We start from the raw sequence: 23,002 nt of genomic DNA, 5'->3' as shown, positions 1-23,002 counted from the left end.
CGGAGGTAGGCACCCTTTTGGGACATTGGTTTACTGTAAATGATCACTTGTTGCATAGCGCGTTTGTACCGCAGTCAACTTAAATTATATAAGATTACGCACTTGCATACCAACAGGTTATGACATCCATCTGAGTGCAACCAAAGTGCAACTAAGCCAATGCTAGCTGCTTAGGCTATATCACCCACGATTAGACTGTTAAATTGATAGTGTAATAGTGTGGCTGCGATATGATTTTTTTTAAACACTACACTAACCATAAGGCTCCTTGATGTCAGCTGCTAAGAATGCTATCTCATGAGGCTACAAAAAAACTGTAAACAAGACCTCCGAGAAAGTTAGACTGCTATCAGTAAGAAGCGAACTTCGAGCAAGTTAATCAGCGTTAGGTAATGTAACTTTGTTAATTATTATAGACACTATATTAGTCATCACCGTGCTGCCTTGGAACTGTACGAAGTGAGGTGTTTTGATTTTGTTTGTCAAATAATCGCATGATATTCTTTCAGTCCGCTCAGTCATGACAGCGACTGCCCTGCGCGCACAAATGAACTGGTGGCGGGGTTGCCAGAGGGCTTGCGACCGGACAGGCTTCCAGTACTTCCACACGACCAACCGAACTGCTTCCAAGGAGCATGTGAAGATTCTTGTGCTTGGAGGAGGAAGTGGAGGTGTCACAATGGGTGCCCGCATGAAACGGAAAGTTGGAGCCGAAAATGTTGCTATAGTGGAGCCAAGTGAGGTAAGTTAATCGAGGGTTAAATCTGGTCTGTCCTTGCCGACTCCTCGATACGAAAGATTTGGGTGTGTTGTTTGTGTCTTACCTGGACATAGAGTAATGAAAGGGCGTTATCTGTCGATATACGCAAGGTGCAAGTGATTAGTGGTCATGCAATTGTAAATTGAGTTGTGTAAGCAAGCTCAGGTCCACATCAGACTTGAACTTGGACAACCTGGGACATGGGAGGCGGGCATTCTAGCAAGCAGACTACCAATTGGGTGCAAGTGTCTGTCGGAGAGCGAAGTTTACTCACTGCACATAACTGTACCCGCTGGCTACCGTTACTCAATAATCACTGACAATGAAATGTTTTTAGATGCATTACTACCAGCCCATATGGACGTTAGTGGGTGCAGGGGCGAAAAGCGTGGAGTCATCTGGCCGGCCCACGGCGAGTGTTATCCCCTCTGGCGTGAAGTGGGTCAAATCCAGAGTGACAGAGGTTAATCCCGACACGAATTGTGTTCGCACAGACTGTGGGAAAGAGGTGGGTTACAGTTGAAAACATTATTTGGATAAGATGATGCCTTAGTTTGGTCACCTTAAAGCTTTTTATTTTGTTCTGTTCGCATTTTCTGTCAATCATGTTGGCCAATCAGCAAATCCATACCCTAAATAAACTCATAATGCTTTACATAGAAAGTCGTAGGCTACTGCCAGAAAATCCTGACCGCTGATATCTACAATTAATTCATATTTGTATTGTCTGATGTAACAGTAAATGTGTTGTTGATATTATGATGGCCGTTTCCTAACCATTGCAGATTTCCTACGAATATCTCATTGTGGCCCTTGGCCTTCAACTTCACTTTGAGAAGGTAATGCTCTCTTAAACAATATAAATAATCTACATTTCACAGAGAAATATCTTGATGGTTGTTTACTTTTCACAAGAAACCTAATAAATGTTGCAGGTGGCGTTTGCTACTTTCATTTTGGTTTGTGTTAAACGTCTAAACATCAGTTATTCCTTGATTCAGACTTTGCTACTGGTATTGCACAATTGTAATATTAAAAAAAATAATGTCCCTCTTCAGATTAAAGGTCTTCCAGAAGGGTTTGAACACCCCAAGATTGGCTCCAACTACTCCGTCAAGACAGTGCAGAAGACCTGGAAAGCCCTTCAAGACTTTAAAGAGGGCAATGCTGTCTTCTCCTTTCCCAACACAGCAGTGAAGTGTCCCGGAGCTCCACAGAAGATCATGTACCTGACTGATGCATACCTGAGAAAGGTTGAGCCACTACACTTTTTTCAAACTGTGTCTGGAATTGACTGAGCAAAGTGAAACATGTGAATGTATCATTTTAACAGAGGGAAAAAGAGCACAAAGGAGGAACATCTTGATGACATTTTTAGGAATAATTTGATGGAGTAACATGTTGAGCCTTTCCTTTTCTTTCAGACTGGGAAGAGGTCAAATGCGAACATCGTGTACAACACCTCTTTGCCCGTTTTGTTTGGGGTTAAGACGTACGCAGACTCTCTCTGGGAAGTCGTGAAGTCTCGAGACCTGACTGTAAATCTCAGACACAACCTCATCGAAGTCAGGGCAGAAAAGCAGGAAGCTGTGTTTGAGAACCTGGACAAACCTGGAGAGACAAAAGTTTACAAGGTCCTTCTCTTATTATGATGATGTAAAAGAAAGTCTGTCCTTTTTTTAGATGCACTTTGTTTATGAACAATGCTAGTCAAAATTCAGTTAAAATGAAACGATCCAGGGATTTTCCATGAAATCTTTAAACCCATAATAAAGACTATAATAACCTTTAGCTGTGCTTTGTGTACCTGCGTGTGTCCCCAGTATGAGATGCTGCACGTGACTCCCCCGATGGGCCCCCCCGACGTCCTGAAGGGCTCTCCACTGGCCGACGAGGCCGGCTGGCTCAACCTCAATAAAGAGACGCTTCAGCACAATGTCTACCCCAACGTGTTTGGAATCGGAGACTGCACCAATCTGCCAACTCCAAGAACAGCAGCGGCTGTGGGTGGGTGAGCCAGGGTACATGATGACAGCAGAGGGGCAGTGGTGTAGTCCAGGGTATATACGCAGGTATACGGAGTATACCCACTTATTTTTCAGTCAGCATTGCGTATACCCACTTCTTAAAACAGGCGTTTATCCTGTGCTGTATGGGCTGCTTTAAAATAATTAAAGAGTATACCCACTTCTCCAGGGACCACTACACCACTGCAGAGGGGGTTTCACTCTGATTAGTGCTTACTCTTGCCACAACTGGGCTTGAGATCTATCAGGAAAATCTGTTTTTCATTCAAGTTGCATTAGGGACTGTGACACTAGATATGAGTGTATTGTATTAAGTTTGAGTTATTATTAGTTTATTAATATAATTCATGAAATTAACTTAATGTCATAAACAGTGAATGGAAAAATAAAACCTGAGATAACTAAAAACAAGTGTCTAATTAGAAGCCTTATAATCCCTGGGTGGAGGGGAATTAACCCTCTGCTCCCCTGTGCAGCCTGCCTTTAAGGTGCTCTAATTGGCAGCATTATCTCTTAAGACATGAAAACCTGATGGGCAGGGTTTGTTTGGTAGTGTCTGTCATTTTACACGCTTAATAATCAGTTAATATAAAGAAGCGATGCTTGTTATTTCAGGTGAGACCAGTGAGGTTAGCTGTGTAGAGATGTAAAGGTCCAGTTAGAGGCTCTTGAGCTGTTTGATCTGTTTTGCAGCTGCCCAGTCTGGTGTGCTTGACAGAAATATCACCAGAATTATGAAGAAGAGCCAACCTGATAAAAAGGTAAGAAGAAATTGGTATTGATATTGATGAAATGTCAGTTGTGAACACCCAGGATATAGCACACATTTCCAATCAACGCCACTAGGGGGCAGTAAAACCTTTTTTAAAGTGCAAAAAAAGTTTCCAAATTCAAAATGAGCAAAAAAAGACATATTATTTTAACATTCTGATGATATGCTCTCTGCTCCTGCTTACTGAACTTCAGGACATCATATGTCTGATGCATCTGTTCTATCTTCTGTTGTTTTTAATTTTGTAGTATGATGGCTACACCTCGTGCCCTCTTGTAACCAGCTACAACACCGTCATCATGGCTGAGTTTGACTACAGTATGCAGCCTCTGGAGACCTTCCCCCTGGACCAGAGTAAGGAACGGAGGAGCATGTACCACATGAAAGCTGACTTCATGCCTCACCTGTACTGGCACGGCCTACTCAAGTGAGTACGGAGAGGGGTTCAGTAGTAATATTGGGGGATTAACTTAATTAATCTTCATGACGGATGTTATAGAAAACATTTTAAGGGAAGGGTTGTAAGAATGTGATCCAGTATGTACTAGGGCTGTGAAATCAATCAGATTTCAATTACGATTATGGCTTCCAACGATTATGAAAAGAACATAACAAGATAAAAGATTAATGTGCCGATTCTCAATGGACTTAATGTGTATTACCACCATGCCACATGGAGATCATGGAGGGCACCATCACCTGATCATGAATGTGTTCTGTTCTCTTCAAGGGGTCTGTGGGGTGGACCAGGACCATATCGCACTCTCATGCACTTGGGAATGAAGTAGTTTGCCAGGGACCCAGCCAGAGATTTTTTCCTCTGACACTGAAAATTAAGGTCTCTATTTTTACCATCCTAATATGTAGGAGCTTAACAAACCAAATACATACACTTTAGCCATTGAAAACATATCTGCATACATATATATTTTTTTGCCTATGATTGTGTGTTAATATGTGCTAACAAACATTCTCATTGTGATTGTACATGGCTACATGGTAAGCAGCCAAATGGGACCTTGCCAATTCATTATGAGGGTACAGTTTGGGATGGTCAGTGATTGTGGGAGATTCGGTGGTGGTGGCTGAGTCACATGATGATAAAAGGACAGTCACACTGAACGACACTAAAGGATGTTTAAAGGACAGACACAGAACGACACTAAAGGATGTTTAAAGGACAATCACACTGAACGACACTAGAGGATGCTTAAAGGACCGTCACACTGAACGACACTAAAGGATGTTTAAAGGACAGTCACACTGAACGACACTAAAGGATGTTTAAAGGACAGTCACACTGAACGACACTAAAGGATGCTTAAAGGACCGTCACACTGATCCTCCCTTTCTTGACTTCCTGCTGACCATTGTACTTGAATCTTGTTCTGATATTTTGTTCAATAAGTTGGATTGATGGCCAGTAGTTGTGCTTTAACTATTTTTACTAAATGCTCTTCAACTGTGAGAGAAAATCACCCACATTTACATTTACATAACAACATTACACAGATTAAAAAAGCAAACTGCCTCCAGAGTCAAATCACAGCTCAGCCAACTGTAAAATCCCACACTTTTATTGTTTGTCAAGGACTGAAGAGACTGTGGACGGAAGGCCTGTCTACAGACCTACAGATGTCTTCTTTGAAACACCACCCTTTTATCTTCCTCTTGGTGATGAAGACGGGAGTGATATTCCAAAGTCTGAGTTGGCTTGTTTGTTTGTTTTTTCATTTCAGTCAAGGGGGGTCTGCCATGAAAGGTTTGGGGGCCACTGCTCATGAACACAATCAAAGCTGAGATGGGCTGTCCTAAGGGGGGATATTTTACCGCGCAAGGGGGGGTTATGTATCTGCGTCTAAAACGACCCTAAATCGGCCTTGATCAGTCCTCAGTCACCAAGATAAGAGCCCCTCTGTCCTACTGCAGTCATGTGCCAGCAGATTCACATCACTTTGATCAGTTCATCACTGACTATGACCTGTGGTTCACACTTAGGAAACAGTACACTCAAATGCTTAGGATGTTGTTCAAGTGTTGGGTGTCAAGTATGCCATTAATACCCTGCCCGGTGGAGTCCTATACTATGGCATTGACACACACAATGAGCATGTCTGCTCAGAAAAGGTTCTGTCACTGTAGAAGCGAAACTGCTTGGGAAATAGTCTCAGTTAGGCATGTGATTGTTTTTACTTGTATTTAAGCAGAATTCCCTCGGTCATCTGGCTTTCCAAGAATAGTGACACTGAACATCTTTATCATGATTTGAGCCTTTTGATTAAAAAACAAACACATTACCTGTTGCTCATGTGTATGTTGATATGTGCCTCAGTCTCGTTTCCAGTGTTTGTTGTCATTTAATTTGAATACAATTTTTGCTCAGGGTCTGATATTTGAATAAAGAGTTTGCATTGAGCTCTGGGATTTAGTCGACCTCGGTGTTAAGTAATCTTTGCCTAAAACTACAGGTGTGTTGGTCTCCTTCAGTGGTTAGCATTACATTTACTATGGATGGATTACATCTGCATAGCGGCAAAACTGTTTTTGTTCAAGGCAAGCTTGAATTGGGTACATTTGGTGACATGAAATTGATGGTGGGGGCAGTTAACACGCTTCGCTATGTGTGCCGAACATGAACGAAGACCAGTAAGTAAACAATTCTTGCTGTTTTACACAAAATGCGCCTGCGCAGATGGTTCAGCCATCCGGGTTCTTTTCAGGAATCTTGGAGAGGAGGCGGGAAATGGCGTCCCAAGTAGCTGTCGTGTAGCAGTAGATTTGAGTCGAAATTCACAACCCGGTAAACCAAGCTGACGCCTAGCAGAGGAGGGTCGCCACCACTGTGGCTTCAAGCACGACGACTTCAGCTACAAGTTGAACCCATTCCGGGCATGTAAGCGCTGGAACGTAAGTATGTTGCGAAATGTAGCAAGCTACAATGCTATCATGTTGCCAAAGAAATAGCCGTAACCCTACGCCACGGTCGTAGTTTACAATCTCCCGTTTACTAGCATAGGTATGTCCTATGAGAACATGTATTTGGCTAGGTAGCTAGCTGCTGCGTCCAAGTATGTTTGAGTCTTTTCTACAGAGTGATGCGTGGCAGACTTGTAAGTTAATTTTAAATTCACAAATGATTTCAATAAACTGCTGAATATTGTATCTATTAAGAACATGTTGCCTGTGTTGCTAGCTGAGGAAATTGTTCGATGCGACGATTCCCAGCTCCGCCTATGAACGATGTCAATGCTAACCAACATTAGCATGTAAATATTGCCGCTCGGTCTAGCTACCTTGCTAATTAATCCTAAATGGGATGTGTCAGAGAAGCAACTTAATTTCTACGATAATGCAGTACGTGGACAATACAAGGGAGCGAAGCTTCACTACCACAATTGGCTTGGTGATTTGCGAATTAATTAAGTGGTCAATTCTTAGCAAGCAAGCATTGGTAGCTAACTGACGTTACTGGATTATAGCTAGCTCGAAGAGCAAGATATCAGTTCGTTTACGTTAGCCTGCGTTGTAAATTTCATGTATGGCAAGGCGGGTGATAATGGTTGCAAACAAAGCCAGCCTTCATCAGCTTATTGAGAGCGTCATGGTGTTGTTTAGTTGTTGAAACATCGTGTAAGAACGCTGGTGTATCAACAGGCCAGGTTTACTTTCTCCTGCCTGGGCCGAGAGTTTAGACGTTAGCCGAATCCAAGTTCCATGCCTTACCCCGCCCACTTCTAGGTATGTCTACTCACAGAACCAAGAAGACCACTCTGGTAGCGAACTGTCTTGCTGTGTTCTTTTAAACACACATCCTAATCTGTAAGAGTATACGTTAAATTGCTGGCATAACATGGGTTGTATTGGATTTAACATATTGAATGGGATTGAATTAGCCCTTTAGATGGCAGCCTTAAGAGAACCGATGGGCGTTTAAAAAAAAAAAAAAAAAAAGCGGGAAGGCGTTAAATATGAAAGTGTCAACATTTGTCATTTTGAGTGGAAAGATTTTCACCTGCTCGTTGGAGCGTTCTATCTCTTTTTTGAAGTGGCAATTGTTGTGCTAATTAAACCTGAAACAAGATTATCTTTTCTGAACACTTATATGATTCACATCTAATCAAATATAATTCCGTTACTGTATACATTTTTTTTTTTTTTACTCACTGTAATGCCATACTTTGGTTGCTGCCATGCAAGTAAGCTGTGTCTCTCTCTACTCCTCTGCTAGTCTTTCATGTGACGACTGGGACAATGAGGCTGAGAGTACGCAAGGCGTCTCAGCAGCCCACCCCATCCCCCTCCCCACCTAAACGCAGCTCCCAGGCCAAGAGAAAGCACTCCGAGGTCGACCGCAGCATCGCCCCCGCCACCGCCGTAGCCAGAATGCAGAAGAATGAGACCGGCCTGTTTTCCACCATCAAGCGATTCATCAGAGGAAATGCTGTCAAGGTACGCAACCGTAAACACTGTGCACTGTGTACCGGAACACCACCGCTGTGGTGCACATGTCACGCATTCCCTGTAGTGTTTGGACAAAGAGTTGTGTCCGTGTGGGGGCACTCAGTATAGAAGCAAGATGCAGAAGTCGCTATTAATGTAACTGGTTTATTAACTAGTAGCCTGGCTCATCAGGAGCGTAACGTTCAGTGAATGCATAGTCAAATCCATAAGTGACAAGAGAGTGAGCGATGGGAGCTCAGCCCATTTATAGTTTCCCCATGACCTGAAGGATCATGGGAGCTGTAGTGGCAATATCAATACACAACACAAAGGATCGTTTTGGTGTCTCATTTTGACTGTCCTATGGCAGCCAGAAGTGCTTCATGAGATTCAACACTGTTGTCATCGTTCAGAGTAGTGGTACAAGGTCAGCGAATGCAGTAGCGAGTTAAATGTCATTTTTTTTATCTAAACTTTGAACTTGGCAACCCTTGGTTAGGTGGAGCAATGCACTCCGGCGAAGAGGAGTCGGATGGACAGCGATGTGGACAGCAACCTGATCACCTCGACTCCAACCACTGGCGGCAAAGCAGACCCCAGAACCCGCCGGAAAAACCCTGCCAATGGAGGTGAGCCACCCTGCTGTCTCACACAATCTGTTTCATCCACTTTCTCAACAACACTCGCGTGTTCACACACACACACACACATGCAACTCTCACGTGTACACACACACACATGCAACTCTCAAGTGTTCACACACAAACACGCATGATACCCTCGTGTGTTCACGCACACAATTGCAAGACATTGAATAAACATCCGGTCCTTCAGTACAAGACACACAATAATGTCAACCTCCATATGCAGTCCAACTGCTAAAGAATGACCCTAAACAGGCGAACAGCACAGCAATGTGAGCTGCCTATCATGATCGCAGCTCTCAGCTGACTGAAGGTGCCAGACTGATGTGCATCGGTTTTCCCCCCCACAGATACAGTGACGCGTGATGGTAAGCCTGCAAAGCCCAACGGGAAGCTGAGCGTCCAGGTGGACGATGTCCCCTGCAGCCCCCCGCGCACCACCCTCCTGGGAACCATCTTCTCCCCCGTCTTCAACTTCTTCTCTCCCACAAGCAAAACTGGTGAGCCACGAGCTCTAGTGTAAAAACCACGGCCTGGTCTCGCGGTGGTGCAAAGATTAATCTAATTTCTGTGTGTGTGTGTGTGTGTGTGTGTGTGTTGCTGACCATCTGTGCCCCCCCCCTCGCAGCCTCTGCGGAGTCGGACCCCCCCGGGCAGGCGATGGAGGCGGAGGAGATTGTGAAGCTGGACCTAGAGCCCCTGGAGGAGACCCCTAGCATCACCCCCACCCCCACCTCCACCTCCACCTCTGCCAGCGAGAGTCGGGGTGTCTGCCTTTACCCCACTGCCCAGGTGCCTGCCCTGCCCCTGCCCCTTCCCCTGCCCGACTCCACCGTGGAGGAGGGTGAGATCGTCACTGAGGCAGACATGCCCCCCCTGACAGGTACACACACACACACACACACAGGTACACAGGTGACACAAATTGACACATCAGTTTAAAACACAAATTGCTAGTGAGTTGGTCAATTAAAATGAATGTTTCATGGACTTGTTTTCTTCATAGTCTGTGAGTTTGTGTTTTTATTTTCATTTTGATTTCGCATTAGAATAAGAAATGCCCATTTGGGTATTTTTTTTTTTTTTTTTTTGTCCTTACTGTAGATTGTGAACTAATTAATGCTTAAAACACCATATCTTTTAATCACAAACTATTTTTAATTGTATGAAGTGCCAGTAGCACCACAGCACCTAAACTGACAAACTGATGACCAAAAGCTGCTTGATGTTGTGTTCCTTTGAGAGCTTTTATGAATGTGTGTGTGTGTGTGTGTGTGTGTGTGTGTGTGTGGGCCTGTGCAGTGGTGGGGTCAACAGACAGCAGCTACCCTACAGCCCCTCCCTCCCCTCCCCCTGAGGGAACGTATGAAGAGGACTGGGAGGTGTTTGACCCGTGAGTACACACACATCCACACACACACACACACACACATATATATACTCCTTCTCCATCTGGGTGCAAACACTCACAGGTGTGTCCTCTGTGTCCAGGTATTTCTTCATCAAGCACGTGCCTCCGCTGACCGAGGAGCAGCTGACCCGGAAGCCTGCCCTTCCGCTCAAGACCCGCAGCACGCCAGAGTTCTCCCTCGTCCTCGACCTGGTGCGCAGACATACACACACACCCAACTGTCATACACACGTACTTACACACACACACATATGGAGTGTGTGTTGTGTCCTTAGGTTGAAGTGTGTGTTCTGTTATGTGATGCCTGTGTTGTATTTCTGCAGGACGAGACTTTGGTTCACTGTAGCCTGAACGAGCTGGACGATGCAGCCCTCACCTTTCCCGTGCTCTTCCAGGATGTCATCTACCAGGTGGGCACACACTTCAAAACACTCGCATCACGCTCACCATCGGCCACGGTAGAGGCTGGTAGATTTATAGAGAGTACCTCGAGCAGTACGTGCCATGGTTCTGCTTAAGGTTCCTTCCTGACTAACAGGGAGTGTTTTTCTTGCCCCTGTTGCCTTTGTGCTTACACTAAGGGGGTTCAGGCTCTGGGCTCTGTAAAGCGCCTTGAGACAATTGTATTGTTATGGTGCGAAATAAATAAAATTGAATTGAATTGCATCTGTAGTGATTCCCACCTCCAGTGTCTGAGTTGGGGCTGATCTTGGGGGGTATTAAGTCATACGTGGTTCAGTTGAATTGAGCCTCTGGTTTTCATCATTTAATGCTTTTAAATGTCATGTGTTCCTCAGGTGTATGTGAGGTTAAGGCCATTCTTCAGAGAATTTCTTGAGCGCATGTCTCAGATTTATGAGGTAAGAATTATTTGGCTACTATTGGTTCTACTACTATTCTACCCAGCAAAAAAGTACAGTACAGTTAATGTTAATTGTGTGTGTGTGTGTGTGATTATCTCAGATCATTCTCTTCACGGCGTCGAAGAAGGTGTACGCTGATAAGTTGCTGAATATCCTTGACTCCAAGAAACAGCTGGTCAGGTAAAGGAGTGCACTCATACTAGACGGCCGTTTCCTTATTTTAGCACTTACATGTGAGTGGCTGCTTTTGCCGTCAAAGGTAATTTCCACATAATGACACAAGCTCCCTCTCCTGTGCGCCGTCCGCAGGCATAGGTTGTTCCGGGAGCACTGCGTGTGTGTCCAGGGAAACTACATCAAAGACCTCAACATTCTTGGGAGGGACCTGTCCAAGACGGTCATCATAGACAACTCCCCACAAGCCTTCGCCTACCAGGTGAGTCACACTAGGAGACTCCGTGCCCCACATCCTTTAACTGTGACACCATGCCCCACATCCTTTAACTGTGACACCATGCAATGCCAGTCTGACTCGAAATTGTTCTGTTTTTGTGTGTGTGTGTGTGCACAGCTGTCCAACGGAATTCCCATTGAAAGCTGGTTTATGGACCGGAATGACAACGAGCTTCTGAAGCTGGTCCCATTCCTGGAAAAGCTTGTGGAAATGGTATGATGTGTGTGCATGCGCACGTGCGTCTGTGTCCGTGTATACACACCTGTATGAACGTACGTGTGTGTGTGTGTGTGTGTGTGTGTGTGTGTGTGTACACGTGTGTGTCTTTATGTGAGATGCTATTCGAATCGATTGATGTGGTCCCTGTTGTTCACTGGACACAGAAACCATTGCATTGATACTAGCATATTCCCATGTGTTAGGTGGCATAGTACAAGCTACACAGGGTTAAAGGTGAACCGTCTCCATGGAAGCACTTGTCTCATGTTAATCCACTCCATCCTCTCTGTGTGGCAGAATGAGGATGTCCGACCTCACATCCGGGAGCGGTTCCGTCTGCACGACCTGCTGCCTCGTGACTGAACCGGGCCCCCGCGGGCCTCACTGGACCGAACCACACACACCCATCCCCTGGAGGAGGTCCTGCGTAGGAGGAGGAGGTGGAGGTATCGATCAACGATCAACTTCTGAAGAATCTGTAAGATCAGTGATGGACTTACACACTCAAGGCTTTGCCTTATGGTCAAACTTTTTATGTGAGGAAGAGACTCATGTTTTACAGCCATGTCTATACATGTATACACCTTTTTTTATACGAGTGGGACGAGAGGAACAGAAGCCCTATTGGTTGACTTGGATATTGCGCTTGGGACGCTCGGGCTTCTGGGAAATGAAGTCCTCGCCTGAATGGACAGGATGTCGGAGATTTTTTTTCACTCTGTCTTGGTGCTTGGACTCTAAGTTCTCTCAACAGCCACAGATTCCTTCAACAGGAATGGCCAGTCAAGTATACCTATAGGAAACACCTAGTTCTACATATTCTGTGACATGTATATATGACATGTATATATTTTCTCCTGTGCATTTTTGCAAAACCTCTTCTGCCCATTATGCCATCATGCATTCCTCTAAGGTGAAAAAAAAAAAAAAAAAGCTGAGAACGTCATACTTCACGTCAACTCCATAGGTTTTTACTGGTGGTTGTTTATAGATGTAATTCAGAACTGTTATTTGCTTTCAAGTTTAAAAAAAAACGTTTAGTCTGTCTTTTTAAAAAAGAGTTATGAAATTCGTGTATCATACATAGGCCTACACAACCTACAAGTAAACTGATTGTCAGAAAGGTTTTTTAAAAAAATGATCATGATTTTAGTGCTTGTGAGTAAGCCATGGTGATTGCTTAATATCTGCCCCTTCAACAAGAATACAGACTTTTTCATTGCTTCAGAGATGTTGAGCTTTGCTGATCTTTAATGACCTATTTCGTTATGTTAAAACTGTCTTGCCTGTCTTTACTAAAAGAGAGAGAAGTGGAAAGTTGGTTTGGCCGTGTACAAAAGAAAGCTGTGTTTGTGAGCTGGGCCAAGGGTGAGGGTTCTGGAACACCTGGTGCTTTAGAACCAACAGAACCAACTTGGCCCTTCCACGCCGTGACCATCCCTCTGCATGTCCATCCTGCTAGTGCCAGGCGTTCACTTAGAGAACCTCTACGCCTCTGTACCGAGGGACACGCGTTACTCTCTCTCTCTCTCTCTCTCTCTCTCTCTCTCTCTCTCTCTCTCTCTCTCTCTCTCTCTCTCTCTCACTCTCCTCGTCCCTCTCTCTCCCTCCCTTCCCCTCCCACTCTAAACATACTGTTGACCATCTCTCTCTTGCTCTCTCTTTCTCTGTCTGTCTCTCTCGGCCTTTCTTTCTCTCTCTCTTTCTGCCTCTCTGTCTCCCTCTCACCCTCTCTCTCTCTCTCTCTCTCACACACATTGTTTAGTTAGCCAGCTTCTGCCTACAGACTAAGGGATTTGTGTCCTACCATTAGTCAGCTCCTCGTCTCTTCAGCTTTCACCATAACTGACATTAAAAAAAAAACAACAAAAAACACATACACACACTTTCATACATTTCGTCAGCTAGTCTTTGCTGCCCTCTCCGGCATTAGCTGTTCTCTTAGTGCTTAATTTTGTCAGACTCTCCTAGAGGAACGTGTTTGGCACGTGGATCCAGACGGGTGAGGGTGATCGGAGTACCCCTCCTGAGGTCTCTTGTTAGTGGGGGACCTCTCCTGCTGATGGCAGAGCTGGCTGGGTGGAGCCATGGTTCTGTCTTCTGCTGGGCTCCTGCAAAGGTCAGGGGGGGGGCGGCACAGTACAGAATGGGCAGAGAGGGGTTGCAATTAGACTTTTATAAAAAGTGCTTTGGAGGATCAGATTGATTGTGAGGTAGTCCTGAATGGCTGTGCCCATTTTTATTCAGTGTTCTGGTGAATTTTTATGATCTTTTACTTTTCTATCCTCATCTTTGGAAGGGGGTTTTGGCCTTGACTGTTTTTACTGTGTTTTTTATATTCCTTTAAATGTCATTCAACTTGAATGTAGCCCGTGGGTGGCCTGTATACGTGGTGATTCTTATTTTTTTTTTCATGATTCCAACATGAACACCCGCTTCTCTTCCACAGCTGTGAGAGTCTGTAGTTATTTCCCAGAAGTGTAAGACCAGGCTCCTCTGCACCAGTGTGGGGGTGGGAGGGGATTGATTCTGCATTAAATCGGTGTCCTCCATCTTGCCTCTGGAGCCCCTCTGCTCTAACCGCGCTACTGGAATCTCATTGGTGCAGAGCTGGATCACCGCTCTGCCTTGGGTCTGTTGGACCTTGGACACGGCAGGAAGTAAGACGTGTAGAGCAGGGGGCTCTCAAGGCTCTCAATGGGGAACAGCTGGACGAGGTCTTCTGTGTGGGAGAGGGTTACTCTCGTAACTATACCATTACAACAAAATACAAACACACGCTCAATCAGATATCACATACTTAACAAATTGAAGGTGTCCTCAGTACTACATTCATTTCAGCTTATGAGTTTCCAATATGTATTGGGATCACAGGAAACAGTATGGCCATGTAAGCCATGAACTATGCTGGTGGAAACCTGCCCTTTTAGGAACAATACAAAAAACTATATGCTGTGGGTCAAGAAAAACATGTCTGCAGTCGACTTCACTTCACTTGTTTTAAAAGGATGCCAGTGTTTAGAGAGGATTGAGCAGAATAGGAAATTATTTTAAGACATGTTAATTTATCAGGGTTTGCAGGAGTGTTCAAGAAACCCATAACAGTCGTAAAAACTGATCTAGTAAAAAAATACAATGTAAATAACAAATGCCATGACTGCATTAAAAGAGTGAGAGTTCAATAGTCCAATTTTATATACCTTGATCAAGAAACAATTATTAAAATTAAATTGGAAATGTTTCTCTGTGATATGCTAAATTCTTGCCAGAAATTAAGGCTATTTAGCTTGGTGAGAGAGGTGACGAGGGTAGCCATGGTTCTCTGAGAGCTGGATATATGCCAGGGGGCGTCCCAGGTTCTAATGTGACCTCTAGACGTGATACCAACTTTGTAAACCCTGACCATGTGATGCAGTAGCATTAAAGCCACTAGTCACATGAAACAGTGGTGTAGTCTTGGGTATACGCAGGTATACGGTGTGTGAGTGTGTGTGTCCGCTCGTGCAGTGGTGTAGTCCAGGGTATACGCAGGTATACGGAGTATACCCACTTATTCTTCAGTCAGCATTGCGTATACCCACTTCTCAAAACAGAGCGTTTATCCTGTGCTGTATGGGATGCTTAAAAAAAAATTGCTTAATTGAGAGTATACCCACTTCTCCAGGGACCACTACACCACTGACATGGAACCGCCAGTGACTGCTGGGCCACTCGGCCTTCCAACGGCCACACACTTGTGGGCACGTCACACCTGTGGGCACGTCTTTGGTCCCCTTCCCCTCTCCTGGCTGCTGCGTGCTGCATGGTGCAGGTGAATGCTGAGAGACATCTGAGGTAGAACATGCGTACAATGGGTCACAATAAAATGTCACACAGACCACCAGTGTTTTGTTTATGTATTGGCACAGTGAAGGAGTGTCTACTGCAGTCCTGCTACATGCTGTGGACACCTTGTTGACCAGGGAATACTTTGGATGTTGCACAATACAGGGAGGAGGTATAATGCACTACACTTCCTGCAGAAACCATGTGAAAGCTAAACCAGTATGGTGTTACATGATAACATGATCTCCCTTATAGTGTGACCTTTTCAAGCAAATGCCGCTGGCTCTGGACAACATTGTTCCTCATCACCATATCCATTCAGTACACAGTATACGCATGTTAAGCAGCTGAGCTCTGCCCACTCACTTTGTCTCTTTTCTTCCCACCCTAGTCTAGACTGTCTGCTCTGGGATGCTGCTGTAGTCTCCACCTGATATACTTGCAGAAATCATCTGCTTACACTCATCCACACCACAATGTCATGCACTTCTTCTACCCCATACTCTGCTACTCATCGCCACCACACTGTCATGCTCTTATTCTACCGCATACTCTGCTACTCATCGCCACCACACTGTCATGCACTTATTCTACCCCATAAACCCTGGCTCTACCCTCACTAAAAGTAGTGTCTACCCCTCCCCCCTTCATATAAATGTGCTTCACTTCATGAAAGCTATCAGTATATCTTAAGTTATCGGTTATAATTGTCGTTAAAAAGCTATACGCGATTTTACCATTCACTTTCTATTAAATTAGGATGGGCGCTAGGAATAATCGGAGGTCTACTGTCTGCTGCCATTCGCTGTGCGACACGCTATGCAAAGAGTAGGAACTCTAACCACTATAATAGGTTACTCTCGTCTTATAACTAACAGCAATAGCAGCACAAACTGTTACCTTCTGTGTCTCCGAACACCTTTAGCGTTACCTTCCTTCTGGGATAGTAAGTACTAAATGCCTTACTGAAATAAATATGTGGTGTTGTGACATCAGTGTTTCCAGCCAGCTCTCATTTCAGTTGTTATTTGTAACGCTACTGCTCAAGAAAGGTTTCCCTACACCATGATTAGTTTTATCTAGGCTTCAGTTTAGTCTCCGTTTATCAGTGTAAACTGATTGATAGTAAATCCGATCAATGCTTATCTTGACATATAAAGTGCTCCAACGTGCCCACGTGACTGTTTGTTTAACCAACTGCTTGTTACTCTAAAACCTGCATGATGAAAAGACACAGAGGACTCATTTTACGGGTGTGTGTGTGTGTGTAAGTGATAGCTAGCCCACCCATCCATAATTATCGAGTGACTCCCCTGCATAACACTGCAATCGAAGAACACAGAGGCTGACAGGACACCCTACAAATAGAAGGGGGGGGGGGGGGGGGGGGGGCAATCACAATGAGTTGGTTTCTTTTCCTGGATCAATTTGAGTCCAGTGCGGGGTAACGTTACTCCATCTAACCTTACCGCTGGGGAATGTATTCACCTCTGACGTGAATCCAGCATCAAGGTATATACTTACAGTAAAAGAGAAAGCCCTGCTTTTTATTTTATAAATAATCTATGACGTCAGGACAATCTGCTGAAAGTTTTTAGTTGGCACAGGCACGTTTCCCCCACGTCCAGAATGGAAAATAGCCTAAATGTTGTCATGTGACGTTCACTGGTCTGATCGCATTAGGATGAGATGTGCGCATAGATATTTTAAGTCTGTAAGAAGCCCCTAGGGGGCCACAGTCACCGTGGAATTTTTTGACAGCTGCAAAGCCTCCACCTTGTTGGTTTAGCCATCTACATCCAGACATAATGTGCAGAAGGCTTTCAATAAGTAGAAAGATCAGAGCAATCTGAATTACAAATGGAATTACTAATATTGTCAACCCAGCAGGCATTTATATGCAGAACATTCTGTGGGTATTCTACATGCTGGATCACTGACTAGTCCAAAAAGCTGGTGAAAGTCTAATTAAATTATGTCTATCTGTCCCTGGACATTGAACATTGCAAACCCAGTGTGAAATCAGTTTCTTTATTCTATTCCATGCTCTTAATCTTAATTTTGGTCTAAAATCAAACTGGCAGAACATCATTTTATGAGACAGTTAAGAATTTGTGCATCACAAGCGAATGTCTGGAGTCAGAGTACTGATACAATGTTAGTGTTGGGTTGATACAATGTTATATAGTTTAACGGCGGAAATGAGGTAAATGAGATTATCTGTTGTGACCGCTAGTTTCTACTGGCAACATTTAAAAGTCGCTGTCAACACATCCAACATGGCGGACGGGGATTCCTGGGGTAAGTAATATCAGTGGAAATACTATGGGACTGTCTCAAGATGTGTTTTCGTACAGAATCAAAAATATTTACGATGTCACAAAACGATGATTATAATCATGAAACAACTTCGGGCAGTCATTTTTTACAGGTGATGACATCTTGTGTTTTCTTAGATGCTGACAGTTTTGATCCAGATGAGCCGATAAAAAAAGCGTCAGTGCATGATAAATGGGAAGGTGAGGATGAAGAGGAGGATGTTAAGGTATTCAATGTTAATTTGTCATATAACTTAACATTTAAGACTAACGCTGGTGTCAACGTTACAACATGCAGTCCTTGGTGTAATGTCGCCTACCAGGAACCTAGCCAGCTATTGGTCTCTTTAAATTGATCGGCTCACGTTAGCTAAGCACATTCGGCTAAGGTTAGGTATTCCGAGCTAACTTTACTTGCTATCTGTATAGTTGCTATCTGTATAGGTTACACTTACCTGCAGGAGGGATGCTACACAAAGCGAAGCTCTAGGACAAATTATTTCACATTTTAAAATGCACAACAGTGCATCAGTATACACCGTATGCACAACCTATCAATTAATTTATAAATTGTTTTGCAAATGGAAATGCAAAATATTCTCAGTTTACGGAAACCTTATAGCCTAATGCTTGTGTAGGGTGAATAACCAGTGTCGTTGACGTTACCGTTATGCAAGAAAATAGGCTATAATTAAGCCCACTGTTGGTGCTGTGGTGTTTGCATGGTGGCATGCGGTCGGTTGTTGCAGCTTATTTCAGCCAGGCTGCTGTATAGAAGCCTATGTTTTGTGCGGTGGATTTTCTGCGTTGGTTGCCAGTTTAACACCAAGTGTTTGACTTGTCTATAAATATCTGGATGTCGGCCTCTAGGATAATTGGGATGATGAGGAAGAGGAAGAAGAGAAGTCTGCCGAGAAACTAACAGGTAGGCACTTGTTAATAGCTGAAGACAGATCTTGTTTTTTATATTTTTAAGTAACCCTGGTTACTTTTGTTTTACAGAGGCGCCATCTACTGAGAAGAAGAAACTCAGTGACAAAATTAAAGAGAAGGAGAACTTGCAGAGAAAAAAACAGGAGGAACTTCAGAAAAGGGTGTGTGTGTGTGAAGTACTGTCCTTCTGTATATGCAGCTGTTTTACTTAAAGCAGGTTCTATTAGCTGTCCGGTGTCTTTCAATCCCAGATAGAGGAGGAGTCAGACGAGTCTTCAGAGGTCAAGTCAGAGGACAGGTCAGAGGTCAAGTCAGAGGACAACCCAGAGGACAAGCCAGAGGACGAGATCGCAGAAAAATTCAACTTGAAGAAGCTTCAGGAGGACTCAGACTTGGAGTTGGCTAATGACACATTTGGTAAGAGCATCCCTGATGATGATGAAGATGGAGGTGAGAACTGATTGAAAATCGTAAACAACAACAATCGCCGGTGGGGAGAGGCCATTTTTCCATTGACTGGAATCCTGCTTTATTTATTGCGGCACCAATAAATAAAGAAAATGGCGGCGATTGTTGTTGTTATCGATTTTCTATCAGTTCTCACCACACAACGACGTCACATCTTTGCTCCTTGAATGTCGATATGTAATGGTATGGAGTTATTGAAACTTACTACGTGTAAAAAAGACTAGAAATTGAATGTTTATTTTTAAGCCTCGAAAGTTGCACTGGGTGCCTTTAAGGCAGTTCTGTTCTTCTTCTTTTTCTTCTCTCAGGTGTTGTCAGTAACCATGTAGCAGGCATCGATGCCATTAACCCCTCCTCCAAAGATGATTTCACAGAGTTTGAGAAGCTGCTGAAAGACAAGATCATGCCCTATGAGAAGTCCATTCATTACAGCAGCTTTTTAGAGTCTCTGTTCAGGAACGTATGTCTCTCATGTGGGTATCTCTGCAACTTTTTAGAGTCTCTGTTCAGGAACGTATGTCTCTCATGTGGGTATCTCTGCAACTTTTTAGAGTCTCTGTTCAGGAACGTATGTCTCTCATGTGTGTAGCTCTGTGTTGATCATTTCTTAGAAACTAAATTAGTTTCTGTTACAACTTACATGAGCAAGAATGTGGTGAAACAAATATTAGGCTACTCCTGTCTGATGTTCCTCAATGAAACAGAGTTCTTGCTGTGTTTTGACTTGGGAAAAAGAGTTGATCTGCTTTTGTGTTTTCTTCTTGTTTGTGTATTTGTGCAGTGGAGGCGGAGGACTTGAAGAAGATCAACACCTCTCTCACTATGCTCCTCAGTGAGAAACAGAAGCAGGAGAAGGTGTGTTGATGCACATACACACACACACACACACACATCAACACCTCTCTCACTATGCTCCTCAGTGAGAAACAGAAGGAGAAGGTGTGTTGATGCACATACACACACACACACACACACACACACACACACACACATCAACACCTCTCTCACTATGCTCCTCAGTGAGAAACAGAAGGAGAAGGTGTGTTGATGCACACACACACACACACACACACACACACACACATCAACACCTCTCTCACTATGCTCCTCAGTGAGAAACAGAAGAAGGAGAAGGTGTGTTGATGCACATACACACACACACACACACACACATCAACACCTCTCTCACTATGCTCCTCAGTGAGAAACAGAAGCAGGAGAAGGTGTGTTGATGCACATACACACACACACACACACACATCAACACCTCTCTCACTATGCTCCTCAGTGAGAAACAGAAGCAGGAGAAGGTGTGTTGATGCACATACACACACACACACACACACACACACACATATATCAACACCTCACACACACACACACACACATATCAACACCTCACACACACACACACACAAACACACACACACACACACACACACACACACACACACACACACACATATATCAACACCTCACACACACACACACACACAAACACACACACACACACACACAAACACACACACACAAACACACACACACATCAACACCTCTCTCACTATGCTCCTCAGTGAGAAACAGAAGCAGGAGAAGGTGAGTTGATGACATCCAGTCTGTGTGATGTGTCCTGCGGTAGATGATGACGCCCGGTCTGTGCGATGTGTCCTGATGAAACAGATGCGTTTCCTTAAACTTGTTTAGAAGCCCAGGGTGAATCAGAACAGTCAGACCTGGATGTTAGACTTTTCATTGAAGCGAAGTTGTCAGATCTTTTACCATTTCTGTATGAATATGAATGTCAGTTTGTTGATTAAGTGCATTAACATTTAGTCATTTAGCAGACAATTTTGTCCAAAGCGACATACAAGGGAGAGAGTGTTTAAACTCTGCTCGTTAACTGTTTTTGTTTTCATAGCTGAACAAAGCCAAGAAGAAGAAGAAGGGTATTGTGCCAGCCGGCGGTCTCAAGGGTAAGAAGAAGGACGACCTGGATGATTACGGCGAGTTTGATGGCGGTTACGCACAAGACTACGAAGACTTCATGTGACCCAGGCTCCATGACTCCTCAGCCTCCCCTGCCCTATGACCCATGACCTCTACATGACCTGCGCGCCCCCGCCCATCGGTCTTACCTTGAGCTGTGCTAGAGCAACCAACCAACCACACATCTCTCCACCCACAAGGCTTTGCTCTCCACGTGTCCACCTGTGAGGGGAAGGCTGCGTGCTCTACACCGAGGCTGGCTGGGAGTCCGTCCGTCCGTCCCCCCCCCCCTCTGGGCCTCCGGGGGGGTTTTCCTCTGGATGCTCCCCAGGATGGTTCCCATGAGGACGGATGAGAGCGGACTTCAGCAGTCGGAGGGATGGCGAATGCTGAGGAGTGCTGTAGCAAGCAAGCTAACGCATCACATCCCTACAGTGACCACCAACCACAGCAAAGAAGACTGCCCAGCTGGGTCATGGGTCTCTCTGACGGACACCTGCTACTACTTGGAGGGGAAACTGACAGACTATGCAAGTAGATCCCGAAGTAAACCTACATTTGTGTTGCGTTGTGTCTGACTTACCTCATGGATTGTAGTTTGTCGTTCTTTTAAATCTCACTGAGGTGCTCGTCTGCTGGGGAAAACAAGCCAATGACTGTTGGCTTTTTAAGATATTCTCATTGGATTTTGGTTTTTACATTAGCACGTATGTAGTCATATACGGTTGATAAAAACAACTGGGTTTATATGTGCACTCGGGAGTTTTCTGTCTATTCAGTGTTTGCTTTCCAATACGTGATTTCACTGCACATAGTGAAGTGCTGAATTTGTTACTTTCTTCTGTGAAATTCTGAAAAGTTATCGAAACTGTGATGAGATTTGAGGAGGAACATCTGCTGTTGTGTTCAGCAGAAACGTTAACTTTGTTGTTTTGCAGGAACAATCAGTTTTAGCTGCTCTGAATCTTAATTTATTAATTCACTTGTTTCCAGAACTCCATGCATCCAGCAGAGCCAGAATGCTTTGCTAAAAGAGAAGGCATTTGGCTTATTAACAAGATAAAAAATAATGGGATTGGATTGGATCCAGAACCTCAAACGACTATAGTGTTCTCTTAAAAATATGTATTAAACGTACTCTTAAAATGCCTGTAACTGTTTTCTGTGAGCTCTGCTGACCTTCATTGGAAGCAACACGGCACCATATCATCCAACTGATGGAATGCATAGCGTTGCATAGCAACAAGTCCTTTGAAGGCTGAGGATCAGGAACACACAGCTGCCCCCCCTGAAAATATTTCAGTGTTTTCTAAACTCCTCGTTTTATCAGATGTTGCTCTACAAACCAGTTGCCGTGGTTACGTGGGCAGTCATGGTAGATGGTGCAGAGGAGAAAGTTCCAGGTGTTCCTGTTTGAACGCGTTGTGGGTTTTAAAAGCTCCCTGGTTTTTACATGTACTTTTTATGTTTTGAACTTACAAAAAATAGCATGGTTGGACAGCACGGTCACCAATCTAAGCTGAAATCCAAACACTTGTTTATAAATACTGTGAAGGGGGTCTGAAACTGCACTGTTGGGAGTAAACCCGAGGTTTGAAAGGTGCTGCCGTAAAGACCCTTGCTTAACCCTCCCTTCACCATTTTGACCTTGGAGACATCTGTGTCAGTGAGGAGCTGCGTTGTCTGAAGCCAGACGCATTGCGTTTTATTACGATCATCATGGCGGAGAGAGAGGCACACCTGGGCTTAGCGAATAACCTGCCAGCAGCGTGGCCTCGTCCTTGGTGGTGGGTCACTATCTTGATCAGGCGCTAAATTGCCCCCTAAATTGGTCACGTGACCTGGATCACAAAGGGTCCAGTCTTTTTGCATTGATTGAACT

At 44.3% G+C, this 23,002-nt stretch overlaps 3 protein-coding genes across 3 annotated transcripts; all 3 read left to right on the top strand.

Annotated features, from left to right (window-relative positions):
• The first annotated feature begins 309 nt into the window (after nucleotides 1-309).
• Nucleotides 310-5,872, top strand: LOC308371988 (sulfide:quinone oxidoreductase, mitochondrial-like). The gene is made up of 10 exons (XM_080847072.1): nucleotides 310-389; nucleotides 510-742; nucleotides 1,098-1,268; nucleotides 1,546-1,599; nucleotides 1,819-2,013; nucleotides 2,185-2,394; nucleotides 2,584-2,767; nucleotides 3,481-3,548; nucleotides 3,808-3,986; nucleotides 4,290-5,872. The coding sequence occupies exons 2-10, from the start codon at nucleotides 521-523 to the stop codon at nucleotides 4,345-4,347; spliced, it is 1,341 nt and encodes a 446-aa protein (XP_080703198.1). The 5' UTR covers nucleotides 310-389; nucleotides 510-520; the 3' UTR covers nucleotides 4,348-5,872.
• A 429-nt stretch (nucleotides 5,873-6,301) lies between these two features.
• On the top strand, nucleotides 6,302-13,115 carry ctdspl2a (CTD (carboxy-terminal domain, RNA polymerase II, polypeptide A) small phosphatase like 2a). The gene is made up of 13 exons (XM_080846974.1): nucleotides 6,302-6,466; nucleotides 7,788-8,008; nucleotides 8,499-8,628; nucleotides 8,994-9,143; nucleotides 9,272-9,526; nucleotides 9,946-10,036; nucleotides 10,135-10,246; nucleotides 10,378-10,464; nucleotides 10,852-10,914; nucleotides 11,018-11,097; nucleotides 11,227-11,353; nucleotides 11,489-11,584; nucleotides 11,888-13,115. The coding sequence occupies exons 2-13, from the start codon at nucleotides 7,811-7,813 to the stop codon at nucleotides 11,951-11,953; spliced, it is 1,455 nt and encodes a 484-aa protein (XP_080703100.1). The 5' UTR covers nucleotides 6,302-6,466; nucleotides 7,788-7,810; the 3' UTR covers nucleotides 11,954-13,115.
• Nucleotides 13,116-17,694: 4,579 nt separating this feature from the next.
• On the top strand, nucleotides 17,695-21,363 carry eif3ja (eukaryotic translation initiation factor 3, subunit Ja; the record flags this gene model as incomplete). Its single annotated transcript, XM_080847288.1, has 8 exons — nucleotides 17,695-17,716; nucleotides 17,872-17,960; nucleotides 18,604-18,658; nucleotides 18,736-18,829; nucleotides 18,965-19,083; nucleotides 19,443-19,607; nucleotides 19,916-19,989; nucleotides 21,053-21,363. The coding sequence occupies 8 exons, from the start codon at nucleotides 17,695-17,697 to the stop codon at nucleotides 21,182-21,184; spliced, it is 750 nt and encodes a 249-aa protein (XP_080703414.1). The 3' UTR covers nucleotides 21,185-21,363.
• Between the last annotated feature and the right edge of the window lie 1,639 nt (nucleotides 21,364-23,002).

The sequence above is a fragment of the Sprattus sprattus genome (assembly GCF_963457725.1).
Source record: "Sprattus sprattus genome assembly, chromosome: 11".
NCBI classification, from domain to species: domain Eukaryota; kingdom Metazoa; phylum Chordata; class Actinopteri; order Clupeiformes; family Clupeidae; genus Sprattus; species Sprattus sprattus.
Note: the sequence above shows the minus strand (reverse complement) of the source record. Positions and strands in the feature narration are given on the sequence as shown.